Source organism: Akebia trifoliata, chromosome 11 (genome assembly GCF_017979445.1).
Source record: "Akebia trifoliata isolate Shusen 1 chromosome 11, ASM1797944v1, whole genome shotgun sequence".
Lineage (NCBI taxonomy): Eukaryota > Viridiplantae > Streptophyta > Magnoliopsida > Ranunculales > Lardizabalaceae > Akebia > Akebia trifoliata.
This window is the reverse complement of record NC_141385.1, coordinates 3,840,661-3,858,142: the sequence shown is the minus strand read 5'-3', so window position 1 is coordinate 3,858,142 and position 17,482 is coordinate 3,840,661. Positions and strand designations below refer to the sequence as shown.

The window sequence follows — 17,482 nt, the reverse complement described above, 5'->3', positions numbered from 1 at the left end:
ACGAGTCAAGTTCTACATGTTAGCCGCAACGAAAAGAAAACTGGCGAAGGCTAGTCGATTCAACAATCTAAAGCTCAGGTTTAATATCTTAAAGAAGACAATGAATCAGAAAGTATGGATTCTATAAGCAGATTGAGTCTAGTGCCAATCTAAAACTAAGAACACCTTGAGACTATGTAGGCCTCCTTCAAGGCAATATCCTTGAAAAACTGATTCTTCAAGATATAATAAATGGTGAACGCACACCAAGTTCGATCAAAGTACATGTAGATAGAACATAAACCCATTACATAAACAATACCTTAATGAACTAAACCAACCACCCCAACTATCAATGGAGCACAATTGCGAGATTGATGATATTACAGTCCTTCACATTTAGAATACAATTAAAACACAATTATTAAATACTAATGATCACCACCGTCAGAGAATAAAGGAAGCCATTGAATGACAGAAGAGAGAGAGCATTCTCAAGAGCAAACAGTTAGATCTTATCTGATATGGAAATGTTTGGAATTTCCGGGGAGGGTCATCCTCCCACTTTGGTCAGCTTGCCTGCAATGATTTTCCTTCGGAGGGTCCACCCCTTTACGGCTCGAGCCTTCTCCAATAGATTCCGAAGAGTTCTTCCTTCGTCGTTCATTGTGTCCTGCCAAACGCCTACGACAACTCCTCTTTGCTTCATCAAACTCCGATAACTCATGAAACCTGCAAAGATAAGTATTAGAAACCATTCGAAACAGAAGTAAAAAAGTTGGTCTTCCGATGTTTTGAGTTCACGTGGCTGATTTCTTTGGAAATCAACTTCACTCGCGATATCTTGGACTATTTGGAAAGAATGTTGACAACAGAATCTTTGAAGATAAAGAGGACAGTATGGACCATATTCTTCACAAGTTATTCGAGATATGAGAGGGACTCGATTCAGCTTTGATTTTACATTTGTTTCTTTCTTTGTTAGATTCTCACTCACCCTCTTTGTTTGTTTCCTTGATCTTTGTCCCCCCCTCCCCCACCATTAATAGATTTTTATTTTACTGATAAAAATAACTATATTATTTTTCTGCAATCGACAACTGTGAATGGAAAACGAACTTACGAAAACGTTGAAACACTAACGACAATTCAAGTTGAATTATTGAACTAAGAAACACCAAAATATAAAACTACCTTTAAGTTGAAAATCTAGCTAGAATGAGATAGTTGGGTTAAAAACAGACCAAGAAGACTAGTCAAGGTATGATAGGGATCACAATTGAAACTGGAATGAGCACAATAACTCATATAGCGATAAAACATCCATGTAAGGTGGAATTTCCAATAAAAAATGATAAATTTGAATTACCACGAGATTGCAGTATCAAACACATCATACCCACCAAGAAAGAAAATGATCTTTTAATCGATTACATACAGACAAACAGATTAAACAGCACAGTGAGCTTAACCTGGAAAAGCCCAACCTGAGCGAACATAATTAACGAAACATTCACTCAACATAATTTGGAACGAAAATGGAACATCAATAGAAACATAAATTCAAAGAATGAAAATTTCAGATAATTTCCAATAATTCCAATGAAGGACTAATCAAGGGCTTGTGATGTAACAGGTTTTAACCTGTCCGGATCATTTTGACCTACAATGTAAAGAATCTCTAAAATACCTAGAAGACCCAACATTTGAAACTAAGACTTTGAACTTTTACAACTTTGATCACGGTCCAATTTGAAGAATCCACACAAACATTCAAGAAATTCCATAAACATGTTTAAAAGGCGTAAAATTAGAGTTTCTAGATCTACAATTACAACCACACACCAAATGTCTTCCACTCTTTCTGTTAAAATATTGAAATTGAACCAGAAATTAGAATTTTTAATATTATGATCACCAACCCAATTTAGCAAAATATCTACATAGACAGATAATAAATTAAATATGAGAAAAAGCGTAAAATTAGGGCTACTTGACCTACAATTACCATCACAAATCAAATGTTTCCCTCTTTCTGTAAATAAACTGAAATTGAAACTTCTACTTCGTAGTTCAACAATTATGATCACCAACTCAATTGAGCAAAGAAAATATACAGACAGAGAAGAAATTAACTGAATGAAATAAGCTAAAATTAGAGTTTATTGACCTACAATTATGCTCACAAACCAAATGTCTTCCCTTCTTTCTGGCCTTAAAAAATAAAAAACTGAGAGCTATAACTTCACCCGTTATGATCACTAACCCAATTGAGCAAAGAATCTAGAGAGGCATACAAGAAATTAACTATGTGAAATTGGGTATATAAAAAAAAAACTAGAGTTCCTTAACTGAAATTGAAATAAACCAAATGTCTTCCCTTCTTTCTGTAAATAAACTGAAATTAAAACTGTTACTTAGAAGTTCAAAACCAATGATCACCAACCCAGTTGAGCAAAGAATCTATACAGACATTAAACAGGTCAAACATGAGAAATAGGTTAAAATTAGAGTTTCTTGACCAACAATTATGATCAAAAGCCAAATGTCTTCCCTTGTTTCTGTAAATAAACTGAAATCAAAACATTACTTTGAAGTTCAAAAACCATAATTATCAACCCAATTGAGCAAAGAATCTAAAAAAAACATAAAAGAAGTCAAACATTAGAAATAGGTTAAATTAGAGTTTCTTGACCTACAATTATGATAAAAAAACCAAACGTCTTCCCTTCCTTATGTAAATAAACTAAAATTGAAACAGTTACTTTGAAGTTCAAAACCCAATGATCACCAACCCATTTGAGCAAAAAATCTATACAAACATAAAGCAAGTCAAGCATGAAAAAAAAGGTTCAAATTAGAGTTTCTTGACCTACAATTATGATCACAAAACCAAATGCCTTCCCTTCTTCCTGTTAAAAAAAAACTGAAATTGAAACTGAGAATTATAACTTGACCCATTATGATCCCTAACCCAATTGAGCAAAAAATCTAAAGAAACAATAAACTATGTGAAATGGGTTTTAAAAACCCAGAGTTCCTTAACCTGCTACATTGCTGACAGAACCTCTGTCGAAGCCCTTGGACGATGACAACAGCAGCTTTGGAGTGATGCTCACAAACCTTGTGTCGTCGATGATACCTCTTCGCGTCAATTAGATCAACCGTGCACTTCTCCGCCTGACATAACGGCGGAGAAACACCTCCACCGTTGGAACCTCTCTTACCCACAACTTTCTTCTTCTTGTCATAGTCGCCAAACCCTCCTCCCAACCCAACTTCTTCTTCCTCCTCTTCTACGTCATCTTCCATCACCACTAAATCTTTGGCTTTGTCCTTATGGATTCTGGACTCCATTAGTGAGAATTGTGGGATGGAAGAGTAGAGGGAAAAGGCAGAGAGGAGGAACAAATAACTGTGAAGTGTGAGAAGAGTGAAGAGAGAAGGAGAATTGAAGAGAGGAAAAGGTGAAAAAAGGAGGAGTTTGGACCACAAGCTCCATTTTTTTTTCCCCTTCTGTCAGTACTCTTGTTTTGGAGGGGGGAAGTGATAAATGGTAAAGAAGTTGGTTGAAAAAAATAACCGTTAATAACGCCAGTTATAACGGTAATAGACATAACTTAAAAATAATAATAATAATAATTTGAGGATAACAATTTCTTTGGAGAGCTGTTATTGGCACCCCAACTTTTACTTGTTATACCCAATTAAAAATAAAGAAAGAATAATGTTGAAGTTACCTCAAGATTTGGACCTCTCATCGCCCAATGCTTTTACTCAAGATATGAGTGAAAAAGCATATATTTTTCCTATCCACTTTCATGGCAAGATGTGCAATATGAGGTCCAATCTTGAGGTCACTCAAGGACGACTCATAAAGAAAATAAGTAATGTTTGAGAATAAGTTAACGTTGGGGTGCCAATAGAAGAGCTCTCTCTCTCTCTCTCTCTTCTAGAATTCTATTTCTTGGGTTTAGGATTTTATGAGTCTAATATTCATAAGAGTCTTGCTCAAGTGATTGTGCAAAATACTGCATTTGACACTGAACTGATGTGGAGGTGTGCAGAACCATTGATGATTTTCCTCCAAGTAAAAGTGAAAGCATCAACGGTTTGGTGCATATCAACTCAGTGTCAAACGTAATATTCTGCACAATCACTTTAGGACCTTTTCCAATCATAATTGTAAACAACTATTAAAATTGTTTGAACGAGTGTTATAATGTTTTATAATATTGAGATTATAATTTGAGCCAAACCTTGGTAATGCGTGAAGAATATGTTTTAATCTTTAATTGGGGTGTAATAAGTAAAAGTTACGGTGCCAATAGTAGCTCTCAAATTTTTTGGGCTATACTATGTACATGTGTTGAAAACTAAAGCCTAACAATACTTTGTAAATGTCTAGAGGTGTCAATGGCTCCTCTTAACCGAAGCCCCGCTTGAATGAAAATCAAATATTTTTATTCTTGGATCACTTGTTTTAGTACTAAATTCAGCATTTTTAGTAATAAATTGGAGTTGGTAAGTACAACTTAGGTGTCATTTGGAAACACTTATGGGGGATGCTTCCCTCACTTTTGATAACGACTTGGCTTCTTGTTTCTCCCCCAAATACAAAAGTTGAAAATGGAAAAAAGCATTTGTAAGAATCTAACAGAACTTAAAAGTATAACTTTTTTGAACAATAATACCCTTGAATCTTAGTTAATGATTGTAGAAGGTTAATTTAGTAAGAGCATCTAGACCTTACACGTGTCCAGATATGAAACTAGCAAGAAGCTAGAATCGATTGATTTCCTCCCAAGTGATACCTAGGGCACCCAATTTGAAAGTCAGCTCTACCCAGTATATAGGCCGAGCAAGGTAGACTTCTGAGTAGACTCCGGATCAATTCAAATCCCATATTTTAAGGGAAGATCCCAAGAATTAAGGGAGTCAATGACAGAGTCCAGAGAATTTTTCCCTTCTCAGTATCCTCTCCTAAAGGTAAGGAATCATTACTGTAGATCCTTGAAGATCAGGGATCTCAAGGAGATTTCTTATTCAAAGAGATCTCTCAGAGAGAGCTATAAATAGAGCAGGAAACTCAGAAGAGGGGGGATTCGAAAAATCAGAGAGTGCATTACAAATTAATTTTAATATTTTATCATCGGAGAGTTTTTGGTAGGTATCACATCGGTATTACCATCGCAGGGCAGATGGGACAGAAGACGAACATAAGGAGCTGAGTTGTAAGAGGTACCACGAATTTGCCTCTATAATGACTAAAATAACATCTAGAATATTTATAAGAAAATAAACTAGAAAATCAAAAATTTTAATACAATTATTAGGATGTCCGAAAAAATTCTTTCCAAAGAAAACTCTAAAACACTCTTACCAAATAGCCAATTTCACAATTGCAATTCTTATAAAACTTTAATGTCTAAGTTACTTAAAATTGCAGATAACACCATGATAGTACTTAGTGTTAAAGAATCTGATTTCTCTTGAAAGAATCTTTTGACTTATTTATTTATTTAATTTTAATACAAAGGGTAGATAATTTGTAATCGATTAAAGAACCAAGATATTTATTGGTTCAATAATGGAATCAAAATTTATAGAAATTCAAATCATTTTATCTACTAGGTTTTAACTCAAGGTATATCCCTTTGTATATAGCTACAAATTTCTTCAAACTCATAATCAATTATAGAAATTGACTAATATGATTACTATATCCATTGTTACAAACCATCATCCTCAAAGTCTTATACCAAATATTTGTAATCAACTAAATGAATCATATTCCTCTATTCCACTTTATGCAGTTACAACTTATGTTATTGAAAGAGTGTTCATCAGTACGCTTGTAGTATCTCCATCTATATTCTTTTGGATCTTTTCTCAAAACCTTTAGCTTGAATATTTCTTTTAATTGGGACAATAATTGACCATCGTTGACTTGTCCAAACCATTTCACTTCACTTTCTCTTAATTTATCCTTTTATTGACTATATTCCTACATTTTTTTTTAAGAAACTAATTTCTAAATTTATCTTTCCTGATCATTTCATTTGTTCATTTTAATATCCTTATCTCTGTAACCTTCAATTTATTAACAAGATGCACTCTTGACTACTCTACATTTAGTTCTATAAACCATAATAATTCGTAGTCCATTTTAACAAATTTTCTTTTTAATTTAATAAATTTTAATTTTAATAAATAAAAAAAAGCACAAAATAATTCAAAATAATTAATAATCTCACTTTAAATTATTATTATTTAAATAATATTTAATTTTTTTAATACAAGTTTTATGTTACTATTAACCCTTGCACCTACCGATAACTAAGTTCTTTATTAAGGCTCCTATAAAATCTTGTTAGCCACCAACCCATAATGTGGGTTGGATTACCATCATTAATCCCACCATAATGATAGTGGAACCCACATCAAATATTACAATATCTCAAAAAATAAAATTTGAATTTAAACTTAGGAAACATATATAATATTATAAACCACTAAAAATAAGATTTTAGTAACTAAGCTTGAAGATAATCTTTCCAAAAAATATTCACTCCAAAACCCCACTATATAATGTTGTAACCATGCCCAATATTACTTTTCAAGCCGTTATTTCTGTTCCGTTACCGTTATCTTTAAGGAAAAATAAATAGTAGTGGAAGTTTAACTCTGAAGGTGCAGAGCAGAATCGTTCTCTACACGGTAGCTCACCTAAACTTCTACATCCTCATGACTTTAGAGATTTCTACTCTAAGCTGTCCGTGCAGAGAAGCTGTGTCCCATTCTATTATTCATTTATTCTCTTGAGTCTTGTGGCGGCTTTTGTGGTTGTAAGTGGATAGGTGGTCACATGTGCAGGCATCGGTCCCTACATTACTACACATCGCTCTCTTGTCTCTGTCTGTAGCTCATATACGAACCGTTTTGATAGCGACACTTCTGTTTTAATGTGTTTGGGACCGTGCAGCATGCGTTAAGCGAGTTTGGCACACTAGACAAATCATCAATTGACACATGTCAAATTTTAATGTACCTTCTTCTCCAAGTCAATTGTGGGGGCTACACGCCCTTACTACCGCTCCCACCTGTTTTCACTACATTTGATCTAGGGAGATTCTATTGCCACACCATATTTTACTAAGAGCACCTGAATTTGTGTGCTTATTCTTTATTGACAACGTTTGAATTGGGGTGCTCATAGTAAAAGTTGAAGTGCTAATAGAAACTCTCTTGATTTATTTAGATGTTGCCAATAGAATTAGAGTTAGGATGGTTAAAATGGAAGTGAACTTTTAGATTCTTATATAACAAAAGTATACCAATTAGACTAAAAAAATTTATAAGATTGTAGAAAGATCAATTATGTTTTAAGAAATTGAACGATGAACAATCAACATCAAGCTAATCAATTGGATGTAGTAGAGTGGATGTTGAGATGGATCAACGGTAAGACTAAGAAAAATAAATTTAGAAATGAACACACTTGAAAAAAAAAATAGTAGTAATTAACTCCAATAGACGATAAATTAGTAGAAAGTTGACAAAGATAATTTGGACATGTTTAGTGAAAGCCAATTACAACTCTAGTTAGAAGAAATATCAAGTAGAAGGTCATGAAAGTATGAGAGGAAAATCCGAAAAAATAGAGAGATAGTGAAAGTAGATATAAATTCACTCTCAATAATAAAAGACTTGATTTTTGACACACTAGAATATACAAACAAACTAGAATCATGATTTTTTGACACCCCCTCAGACATACACTCTCATACCCCCCTGACATGGCATGAGTTAAAGCCATAGATCTTTTTTCTTGGGATCTTTTTCCCTGAGGAAAGGATCTATGGTTCTAGCTCATTCCACGTGAGGAAGCATATGTCAAATGGGGGACGTCAGAAAATCATTATTCTACAAACAAAATTCATTTATCTGACCCAAAATCTTTGGCTAAGGTTTAAATTCAACACCAATCCAACTTGACCTAGATTAATGTATTATGTATAAATTTAGAACTTGTGAAAATTGGCTAATGAAGAAAAAACACAAAATCCTAATCATTAAAATATGCAATTTAACTATTAAGGTAAAACATGTATCCCTAAGGATACATTATGTTTCCTTAGGATAATTCCCAATGGTCGAATTTTGTGTTTTAATGACCAAGATTTCATCTGTTCTACATGAATCATTTTGCATGAGTGGATCTCATCCATAATGTTGTTTTTTCATGTGGTGCAACTAACAATTATGTTTTCTAATATGGTGGTGGTTGCTATGTTTTTTTTATTTTCTTCCAAGCTTTATTATCAACTTTTTTAGCATTCTTTCGTATGTAACGACACCCAACTTTTCTAGGGTCCAACAACACTCGTACCAAAAAGTTAGTTGGACATTAGATTTTTCTGTTTTGCCATTTTTTTTTGGTTTTTTTTGTTTGCATTATTTGAAAACAAGTTTTGATGTTACTTATAAGTGTCACAGAAACCATGTGCCATTGCTATAAATCTCACTCATACAAGCTGAGATGGGGATAATCAACGTCATGACATATCTCAAGTGTAGGAAGTCGAGTCTAATGCACATTAAAAACATTATCTTTAAATGTATCGTTATCCCTCCCCACGTAATGGTCACCATACAAGTCCAATGAATAAGTGCTTTGTAGTTTGTTGTAAACAAAATCAATTCGAAAGTTGTTTACGAATTCAATTTGATGAATTAAATATTGAAATAGGAAAGATTCAAAATATGAAAAAAGAAAAAAAAAAAATTGAATCTAATACATTTTCGGTGTATAAGTCCTTTGAAATGATTCCAATTCATAGAAGACAAAACAAGCAACTCCTTAAATAGGCACACATCTTTGGAAAGTCATTAATGCTAAAAACATAACAAAAATAATTTTCTTTTTACATTTAAAATAGGTATCTAAGAACCCTCCACTATTTTAAATATACAAAATACTTCAATCTAAGTATATAACAAGAATTCATATTTGATGAATAGTGTCTTCTGGATCAAAAATGAATTCTCCTTGTATCCTTAGATTGAAGTATTCGTATATTTAAAATAGTGGGGGATTGCCTAAGTATATCAAGTCAAGGAATGCTAACATCCAAGACCCCATGGGATGTTAGTATCGTTCAACACTTTTTTTTTTTTCCAATAATATCTCTTCTTGTTTTGTCTTTTAGTGAAAAAGGCAAGACCATGTTAGTCTTTCACAAATAAATGCATTTATTATGTCATTAATAAATATATTTATTATGTTGACATTGATTGTCAAAACATTTCCACAAAAAAGATATTTAGTTCAAAATACTTAAATATTCATAATATTTATTATGTAAATAAGTATTTATTGTATAAAAAATCAATACATCCTTGTCTTTTTCACCAAAAGACAAAACAAGGAGGGGTATTATTAGAAAGAAGTGTTGGACAATGCTAACGTCCCTGCGAAGTATTGGACATTAGCATCCCAAGTTTATAATATACGTACTTTTCTCAAAATACATTTGGGTCCATTTATATATGTTCATACCACTACGGTTTTGTGCTTTAATTTTGATTCTTGATAAGTTTTTTATGAGATAAACTCACTTGAAAAGTGGACAAACTTTTTCGTAGTGTAGTTATAGTAAGCTTCCCATCAACATTAGTGTTATATTCTCATTAAGAACCAGTACCCATCTCTCCTTGTCATTGTTTTGCCTTAGACCAATATGTTTAAATTTCTGTCATAAGTTTCATAATGTATAAGCCTTGTATGATTTCACTATCACAGTATATAGATGATGGTGGTGATGATTTAACCATTAGAATAATTTCTATTATTAAATTCTTCAACAGTTATGCTTCTTTGCTATCAGTCACTAATGCGACACATTCATATTCCATAGTGGAATGTGTGGAAGAAGTTTGTTTCATTGATTCACTTGAGATAGCAACTCCGCAAAAGATGAAAATCTACACATTAATATAAAATATATATACAATACACATTGATAGTATGATAATATTATCCAAATTAAACTCACATATTTCTTTAAAAATATATGAATTAACATAGGGGCGGAGCTAGGATTTTCTTGTAGTGGAGGCATATTATAGTTAATGGTACAGGTGAAGAGTCTGAAGATGAATGGTTTTAGGGAGAAATTTAGAGATTTTTTTGTTGGAAATTGAAGAAAATGATATTTAGGTCATTTCCAATTAGTTTATGAGAGAAGGCTTAGTCAAGAGGCAACGTCATCTTCAAAAAATGAATTGAGGGGGGGGGGGGGGGGGGGGTTGGGGGTTTGGGGTTGGAGAAATGTGAAGGGGTGGGGGCAAATGGGACAAGTAATTAGTTGAAAATACAAGAGTGTCTCAAAGTTCTGTGGGAGCAATTGCCTCTACTATCTCCGCCCCAAGTTAACACATCCTAATAAGTATATCAAAGATTACTTATAAACCTACTCAACTTTCCTACAACATAAACAATATTTGATCTTATAGAGCAAAACTCTCAATAATCCTTGAACAATAACAATTAAGAACATCCATTAACTTCGAGACGTCTCTTGAAATTTGATCCATATAAACTTTCAGAGTCTTGTTGTATTCAATGTTCTCTCATTTCTAGAAATCGTTAAATTAAGAATAAAATTTTGAAATTGTTGGAACTAGATATAAAATTTAGACATACGTAAACCAGTAGACGAGTTAAGTCCAAGGCTTTTAGGACACTGTCTTCAAATCTTTATTCATTGATACTAAAAAAACTTTAGACAACAATTGTTAAATGATGTCTATAGGAGTGATGTTTTTAAAGGTCATACAGATTCATGTCTAAACTCCTACACATTTTTTACACGATCTCTCCACTTGAGAAAACTGCCCTTTAGATCAACGATTGTTAAATGATGTCCATAGGAGTGATGTTTTTAAAAGGTCATACAGGTCTATGTCTAAACTCCTGCACTTTAGATGTCATTTTTTCATAAATTAGATTAAATACTAATCATAAAATACTATTTATCTTCAAATATGTTGGAATAAAAAAAAAATTCTAAATAAGAAAAAAAAAATTCTAATATCAAATATTTGAGTGTCAAAATTCTTTTGAAAAGACCTCTATTTATAAGATAGAAAGAAAAAAGGGGGAAAAAAAAAACAGCTCCACATGCTGTCTAGTCTCATGGATAGCTTTACTTACTCCATATTCGTACTGAAAATGATATTGGATGTGCTTCCCAGGCTGGAAAGAGTGTCATGGAAAACTAGCCGTTGAGTTGGAGAGACCACCCACTATTAGTTTCATATTCCATGTTCCTAAAGTGAATGAGACAATATTTAACATGCAATCCTTGTCCTTGATAGTACATGCTCGTACCCAAACAGCCTTTGAAAAAATTAATAGAAACATTTCTACAGATTGTTGATCAGACCTGAAATCCAATCCAATCCATTCTAATATGATTCTTTTGGATAAAGTCTAGAATACCTATTGAATATGTTATGAATCAACAATGTATCAATCCAACAGGAAGGAGTATTCAGTCGGCCGGAAGACTTATTTAGAGTGTAGTTCCATAAATGGTAGAAATTATGTAAAGTATATTATATATTTTGTTAAGGGTCAGGTTCCAATGACTCAAGAAAAAGCACACGATTCCAACTATGTAAGTGTGAGACTCATCCTTTAGATAAATTCCAACAAAATATGTATTATCAATTTACATATAAAATCATGGACGTTGGATTGTTCACTTACAAATTAGGATCTGATTTTATTTTATTTTTCGAAATCAGGGCGTCAGGCCCTTTAGAGTACCTTACATATTCTTGGGGTATTTGCATTCCCCTCTCCCCCTCATGCACAAAGTAATTTTTGGAATACATCCCTAAGGATTGTTCACCAACCCTTGGGGGTAACATATGCTTTTTCTTGAGTTAATGGAATAGATCCTTTCTTTAAATATTGAAAGTTGTTATATCCAGTTAAATCTGGACTAGATCCAATTACAATTAGATTGGATTTCGATCTTAATATTGATTTTTGATTTTTTTTTTTTCAAGCTGGTTTGACAAGGGTTTGATCCAAAATCTGATCAATTTTGGATCCAATCATTATCGAGTTGGTAACAGATCAACCTTGATATGATCCAAACCTGATCGATTGATGACCCTATCAAATGATACGAGGTCCTCGATAGGGTTCGAGTTAATATTACTACAGCAAATAAATTAAATTAATATTAGTTTATTGGAAAACTTAAAACAAATTCGTTGAGATGGCCGAGTTGGTCTAAGGCGCCAGATTAAGGTTCTGGTCCGAAAGGGCGTGGGTTCAAATCCCACTCTCAACATAATTATTTTTTTTCAGTTTGTGGAAAATTTTTTGGGAAAGCTGATGAACTAATATAGGATGCCGTGAAGAGAAATTCTCTCCACCAACCAATCACGCTTGCTTTTTTCAATACAAGGTGGTGTCATGCCATTGATTCATCAGCCTAGTAATGAAATTTATTAACAAAAAATTCGTACTTAGTTTTGGTGATTTTAATGAAACACTTTTCTTACTAAGATTTTAAGTTTTACTAAAAGTCATTTTGCGCAAATGGATTTTCACATCAGTCATCCAACACCATGGCCTTCCAAATTTTATTGAAAAACTAAGATAAAAAAAAAAAAAAAAACATTTAAAATATAATTTCTTTTGATCTACAGTTTTGAATATGGATGGCTACTGAACTTCTACATTACTCCCAAACTTAAAATTAAAATTCAACAATGAAAAATAAATATTTTTGAAAGAGAAAATATTCAAAGTTCATAAAATTTCATCATCTACAATCTTGAAGCATTAGATCGATTTTTTGGAAGCTACAAGGTGAGCCTAAGGATCCTTAGTAAGGGTGAAATCGTTGCTAACTTAGAAAGACTAGTTGGACTCGTAATTTTATTATAAAATCACACTATATGATAAAATCACTTATGGTGTTTATTCATAACATAGTGGTGTTGTAATATCATTACCCTTTTACTAATGAGAAGAAAGAGGAATTGTACATAGTTTTATACTTTAAACCCGTTCCCTTCGAATCTCTCTAGTAATTTCAATTTGAAGAGGTATATTATAATACACCTAAAATAAACAAATTCGAGAAAATAGATTAATATCCCAGACAGATAATGTTTGCCAAAAAACGATTAGTTTTAATTGAAATAAATATTCACATTGAAGGTCCTAAAAGAACGCAAGAAGGAAAGAAAAAAAAAAAAAAAACATGAATGAAGAGAGAAGTATGCTTGAACTTTGAAAACCACATGTTTAAAGCACTCTAACGCATCTTCCAAAATCTCTTCCGTTTCCCTCAGCTGCCATTTTGGAGTACATAATCCATCAGAAGGGTTTCCAATGTAGTCTTCCAAAATGAAAGACATTTAGAACTATTCCATTTTTCTTTTGCTCCAAATTTTTTAGAGTGGGTTGATTTAAAAAAATTTACGGATCACCTTTTTGGAAGACGGGATTGGAGTCCCAAGTTATGCTTGTTTGGAAGGGGAGACCTTGTTGCACTCATCCACAACAGAGAGAGTATCACATTAAGAAAAAAATAAAACCCCAACCCTCTACTATTAAAGCGATTCCAACGCAAACAGCCATATCTCCAAGGCATATCTGCTAAGTATTTTATTATAGGGAGTGATTTTGCCTATTCAAAGGGTTTTCACTCTAACCGTAGTAGTCGAAACGACTCTCTACAAATTCAGCTATAGTAAAATATTTCACAATTATCATTGTTTTTTATCGCCAACAGATAAAGAGAGAGAAACTCACTTTCTCTTCTTTTGTCTCTCCCACTTTCCCTCTCTTCAAAATATTTCAAAGTAGAGAACACTAACTCAAATGCGTTGGAGTGATTTCAGAGAACTCTAACTTTGTAAAATGGCAGTTAGGAGAGGATACAGAGTTCGAGCCCAAGTGCATTGGAGTTGCTTTTAAAGGACTAGATTTGATTAAATTAAAAAAATTGAGAATTTTTTTTTTTTTCATCTACATGATCCAGCACTTTGAAAATGAACGGTCATTGAACCTCCAATGATCAATTGATTTTCAATGGTGTGTTTTTTTGTATCTAGATGACATGAAGCTATCCTAATTGTCAAAAGCGCTATAAGAAAAGTTGCTACAGAGGATCCACTCTTGTTTGGAAGACCCTAATAGTGCCACTTGTCAACTCTCCAACTTTCTAACTCTTTTTTTTTTTTTTAGGGTATATTTTAACATTCACCACTTAAGGTGAATATTTGAAACATTCATGCGCAATTCCAACAAATACTTCTCGGGTTTTGTTAGCATGTGCACAAAGGGCACATATTAAAGTGCATTAATACACCTTAAATATGAATTGTCCAATCAATCATTTGGAATTGTCGATCTCGATGATTTTAATTTGTTGTTTTATTGGTTGAGGTACCATTAAGAAAGAAAGATTTAATTAAATGGATTGTTAAGATATGACTCAAAAACTTAGGGAGCATTTAGAAACTCATCCCTTCACTAGGGTCTATCAGGTAATTTTCTCAACTATACAAATTCCTCCAACAATTGGCTACCTCTCCTTAATTTCCCCAACCTCACACAAATAGCACAAATAGTAAATGTGGAGACAGTTTTAGAAGCCGTTGGCCTTGTCAAAGCGTGTCCATCACCCTAACAACCCCCTATTTACCAAACCATAAAATCCCTCATAGTTGAGTAAATCACGTTGAATCACACAAATCACCATAAGTCTAAATTTCAACTTCATGTTTTTCTTTTAACCAAATACCTCATCGCCACCTTTCTTTCCTCTCTATTCTCCTTCTCTCCCCCTCCTTCATCAGGAAGGGCAGAGACTAAAACTCAAATCTCTTTTTTTTACTTGCTTTCCCTCAAATTTGTTACAGTAGAGTAGCCGTTAATCATAGGTGTCGATGACCCAAATGGCTCTTCGGCTTTCATTGATCCTCCTTTTCCTTGCTTTGGCCTTTGTGGTCGAATCATCAACTTTTGATGCAAGCTGGGGTCTTACCCATTTCACTAGTGGTGCACGTGGAGCTGGTGGGCTCACCACTTCATACACATGTAACGGTCACATTGGTGATTGTATCGATCAGGAGGATGAGATGATGATGGACACTGAAATCAACCGACGATCCTTGGCTCGACATAGAAGGTGGATTAGCTATGACGCGCTAAAGAGAAACCAGGTCCCTTGTAGCCATCGTGGCAGCTCTTACTATGGTTGTGGTAGAGCATCAAGGGTTAATCCTTACAGGCGCGGTTGTAGCCGCATCACACATTGCCAAAGGTACCTTCACTGATGAGAGAAAATGGAAATCGACATCGGTTTATTACACTATTAATTGGGAATTATAATCATATTTCGATCAATCCTTCTTGCCATTGTTTCTCGTCTCATCTTGATCTTGGTTTAATATGGTCATGTTTTTTTTTACTAGTATACAAAAGTGTTAATGTGATATGGGTGCAATAAGCAGAGCTCATCACCGAGGCTCAATGGGTTTTTTTATTTTTATTTTTCTTCTGTGAATGTTGTTGAGAAAATATAAAAAATTTATGCAATGTTGGTGTGATTTAAATAACTAAGAGTGGTTTCTTCTGCGGAAGTATTTTGTAAAACTGCCCTGCATTCTAGCAGATTTCACTCAATTTTCTCATTTTTGGTTCCCTTTGTATGTTGTGTAATGTTATATCAAGTCCTTCACTAAACCTTTTGAGTGTTCTCTAAAGTAGATATATGGTGATGCTCACGTTCAAAGTTCGTGTTTTTCGACAAAACATTCCGGTTTTGGCTGAAATTTGATATCAAGACTCAAGATTTTTTTCCTAACCGAAACCTTGCACGAAACATGGTCTATAATTTTCCATATTGAATGTAACGACTAATCAAAGGTCTCCCTCCTTCCCTGACATTGTTCTTTGGACTCCTTGATCCTGTCATGGTGTCTAACACCAAGATTGTAAGCTATAGGTACATGGTTTATAGTGTCATACCATTACAGATGTTTCATCTGAGATATATTTTGGATTATCGACCCTAAAACATAGAATATTTTGAATTATCCCAGAATGTATCCCAATTTTACCCCAGACTAAGACATTGCCTCACGACAAAATTATAAACCTTGCAACCATTATTTCTTTACATCAAATTAGGCGTGTCAAATTATATTGAAGGAAAAACAAGGTGATATTCAAGACGCCCTTATTATCAGCTAAACTACACATTTTATCGTCTTAGTCAAGCAAAGTACAGCTTAAAGTCATCACCAAAGACAGACCCAGACATGTAAACGCCAAGAAACATGGCTCAAATCTTATACTGGGGGAAGCCTAAAACCTCAAGAAGTATGGAATGCCTCCTTCCATACAACCACCTGACACTGATAAGAGGAAACCAAATGTAGCTCCTAATTATCCCTTGTAAGCCTAACGCACCAAGAACCATGTCGTGCCTCCTTCCATACAACAAGCAGCCTAACACTGGTAAAAATGATGGCGATCAACTCTCTTTGGCTCCAAGGCAACCCAAGGGGAGAATATTAGAGTCATATTTTAAGCTAATTTCACTGCCCCAATTGTCACCTCAGTCAAGATGCATTATAGACACCCAAGAAATGAAAAAGGTGAACTTCGCTACAACTGCAAGGGCCCTGACTAGCTAAACTACCTGCAATCAATCCTCAATCCAACTGCAATTCAAAAGCCAACAGGAATCTACAACGGACGCACAACATATCGGTGCCACGGCATAGATACCTAATATACCTCATTGTGGGAGGTAATTTCCACACTTTCAATCCTCCACACAATCACTACATTGAGATTTGTACCTGAGTGGCTTCAGACTACTACCCTATCAGAGAGGGACACTGAAGGTTTACTACTCTTTAAAATACTCGCTCTTAATCTACAACTTGGACCTTCACTAGCTTGGTTGTTGGAGTCCCTTCATTGGAACCACACCAATGTCCCAGCAAATCGGGGAAGAAGACTGGAGCTTGATATCTTCATCAAAGAAGTAGATTGGAATTTAGAGATCTTGTCAGTGAAGAAGATATCATCCGACAGACCATATCTCAAGGAGTGTGCAACAGAGAAGTTGCCACACTCATCACATTATAACTTCAATTTTCAGGATCTAAGGCAGCAACTGAATGGGATCTGACCAATTTTATTATTTTCTCTAATCATTCCCTACTAGGCGAAGTTCTTGGGAAATGTATTTATAAACCCAAAAGATATCCCCAGTATTTTAAGGAAACCTTAGAAATATGTTTTGAAACATCATGAAAACTTTTCAATACCCTCACCCCAAGGGATTATAAATTCCCTGTAGAGTTCAAGAAGAAGCAAAGTTATAATGAATTTTCAATGTAAGAGACATACTCCAACAATAAAACAAAACAAAAAAAACTTACTCTACAA

At 33.9% G+C, this 17,482-nt stretch overlaps 2 protein-coding genes and 1 non-coding gene across 3 annotated transcripts; 2 read left to right on the top strand and 1 right to left on the bottom strand.

Moving 5' to 3' along the window:
- Positions 1-201: 201 nt before the first annotated feature.
- LOC147390425 (squamosa promoter-binding protein 1-like) lies at positions 202-3,470 on the bottom strand. Its single transcript, XM_086458452.1, has 2 exons — positions 3,026-3,470; positions 202-711 (listed from the first exon to the last, which is right to left on the bottom strand). Exons 1-2 carry the CDS (start codon positions 3,334-3,336, stop codon positions 495-497), a joined length of 528 nt encoding a protein of 175 aa, XP_086314578.1. The 5' UTR covers positions 3,337-3,470; the 3' UTR covers positions 202-494.
- Positions 3,471-12,269: 8,799 nt separating this feature from the next.
- On the top strand, positions 12,270-12,350 carry TRNAL-AAG (transfer RNA leucine (anticodon AAG)). The gene has a single exon. It is a non-coding gene; the product is annotated as a tRNA-Leu (tRNA).
- A 2,614-nt stretch (positions 12,351-14,964) lies between these two features.
- Positions 14,965-15,354, top strand: LOC147390423 (protein RALF-like 19). Its single transcript, XM_086457867.1, has one exon. It carries the CDS (start codon positions 14,965-14,967, stop codon positions 15,352-15,354), a length of 390 nt encoding a protein of 129 aa, XP_086313993.1.
- Positions 15,355-17,482: the final 2,128 nt, after the last annotated feature.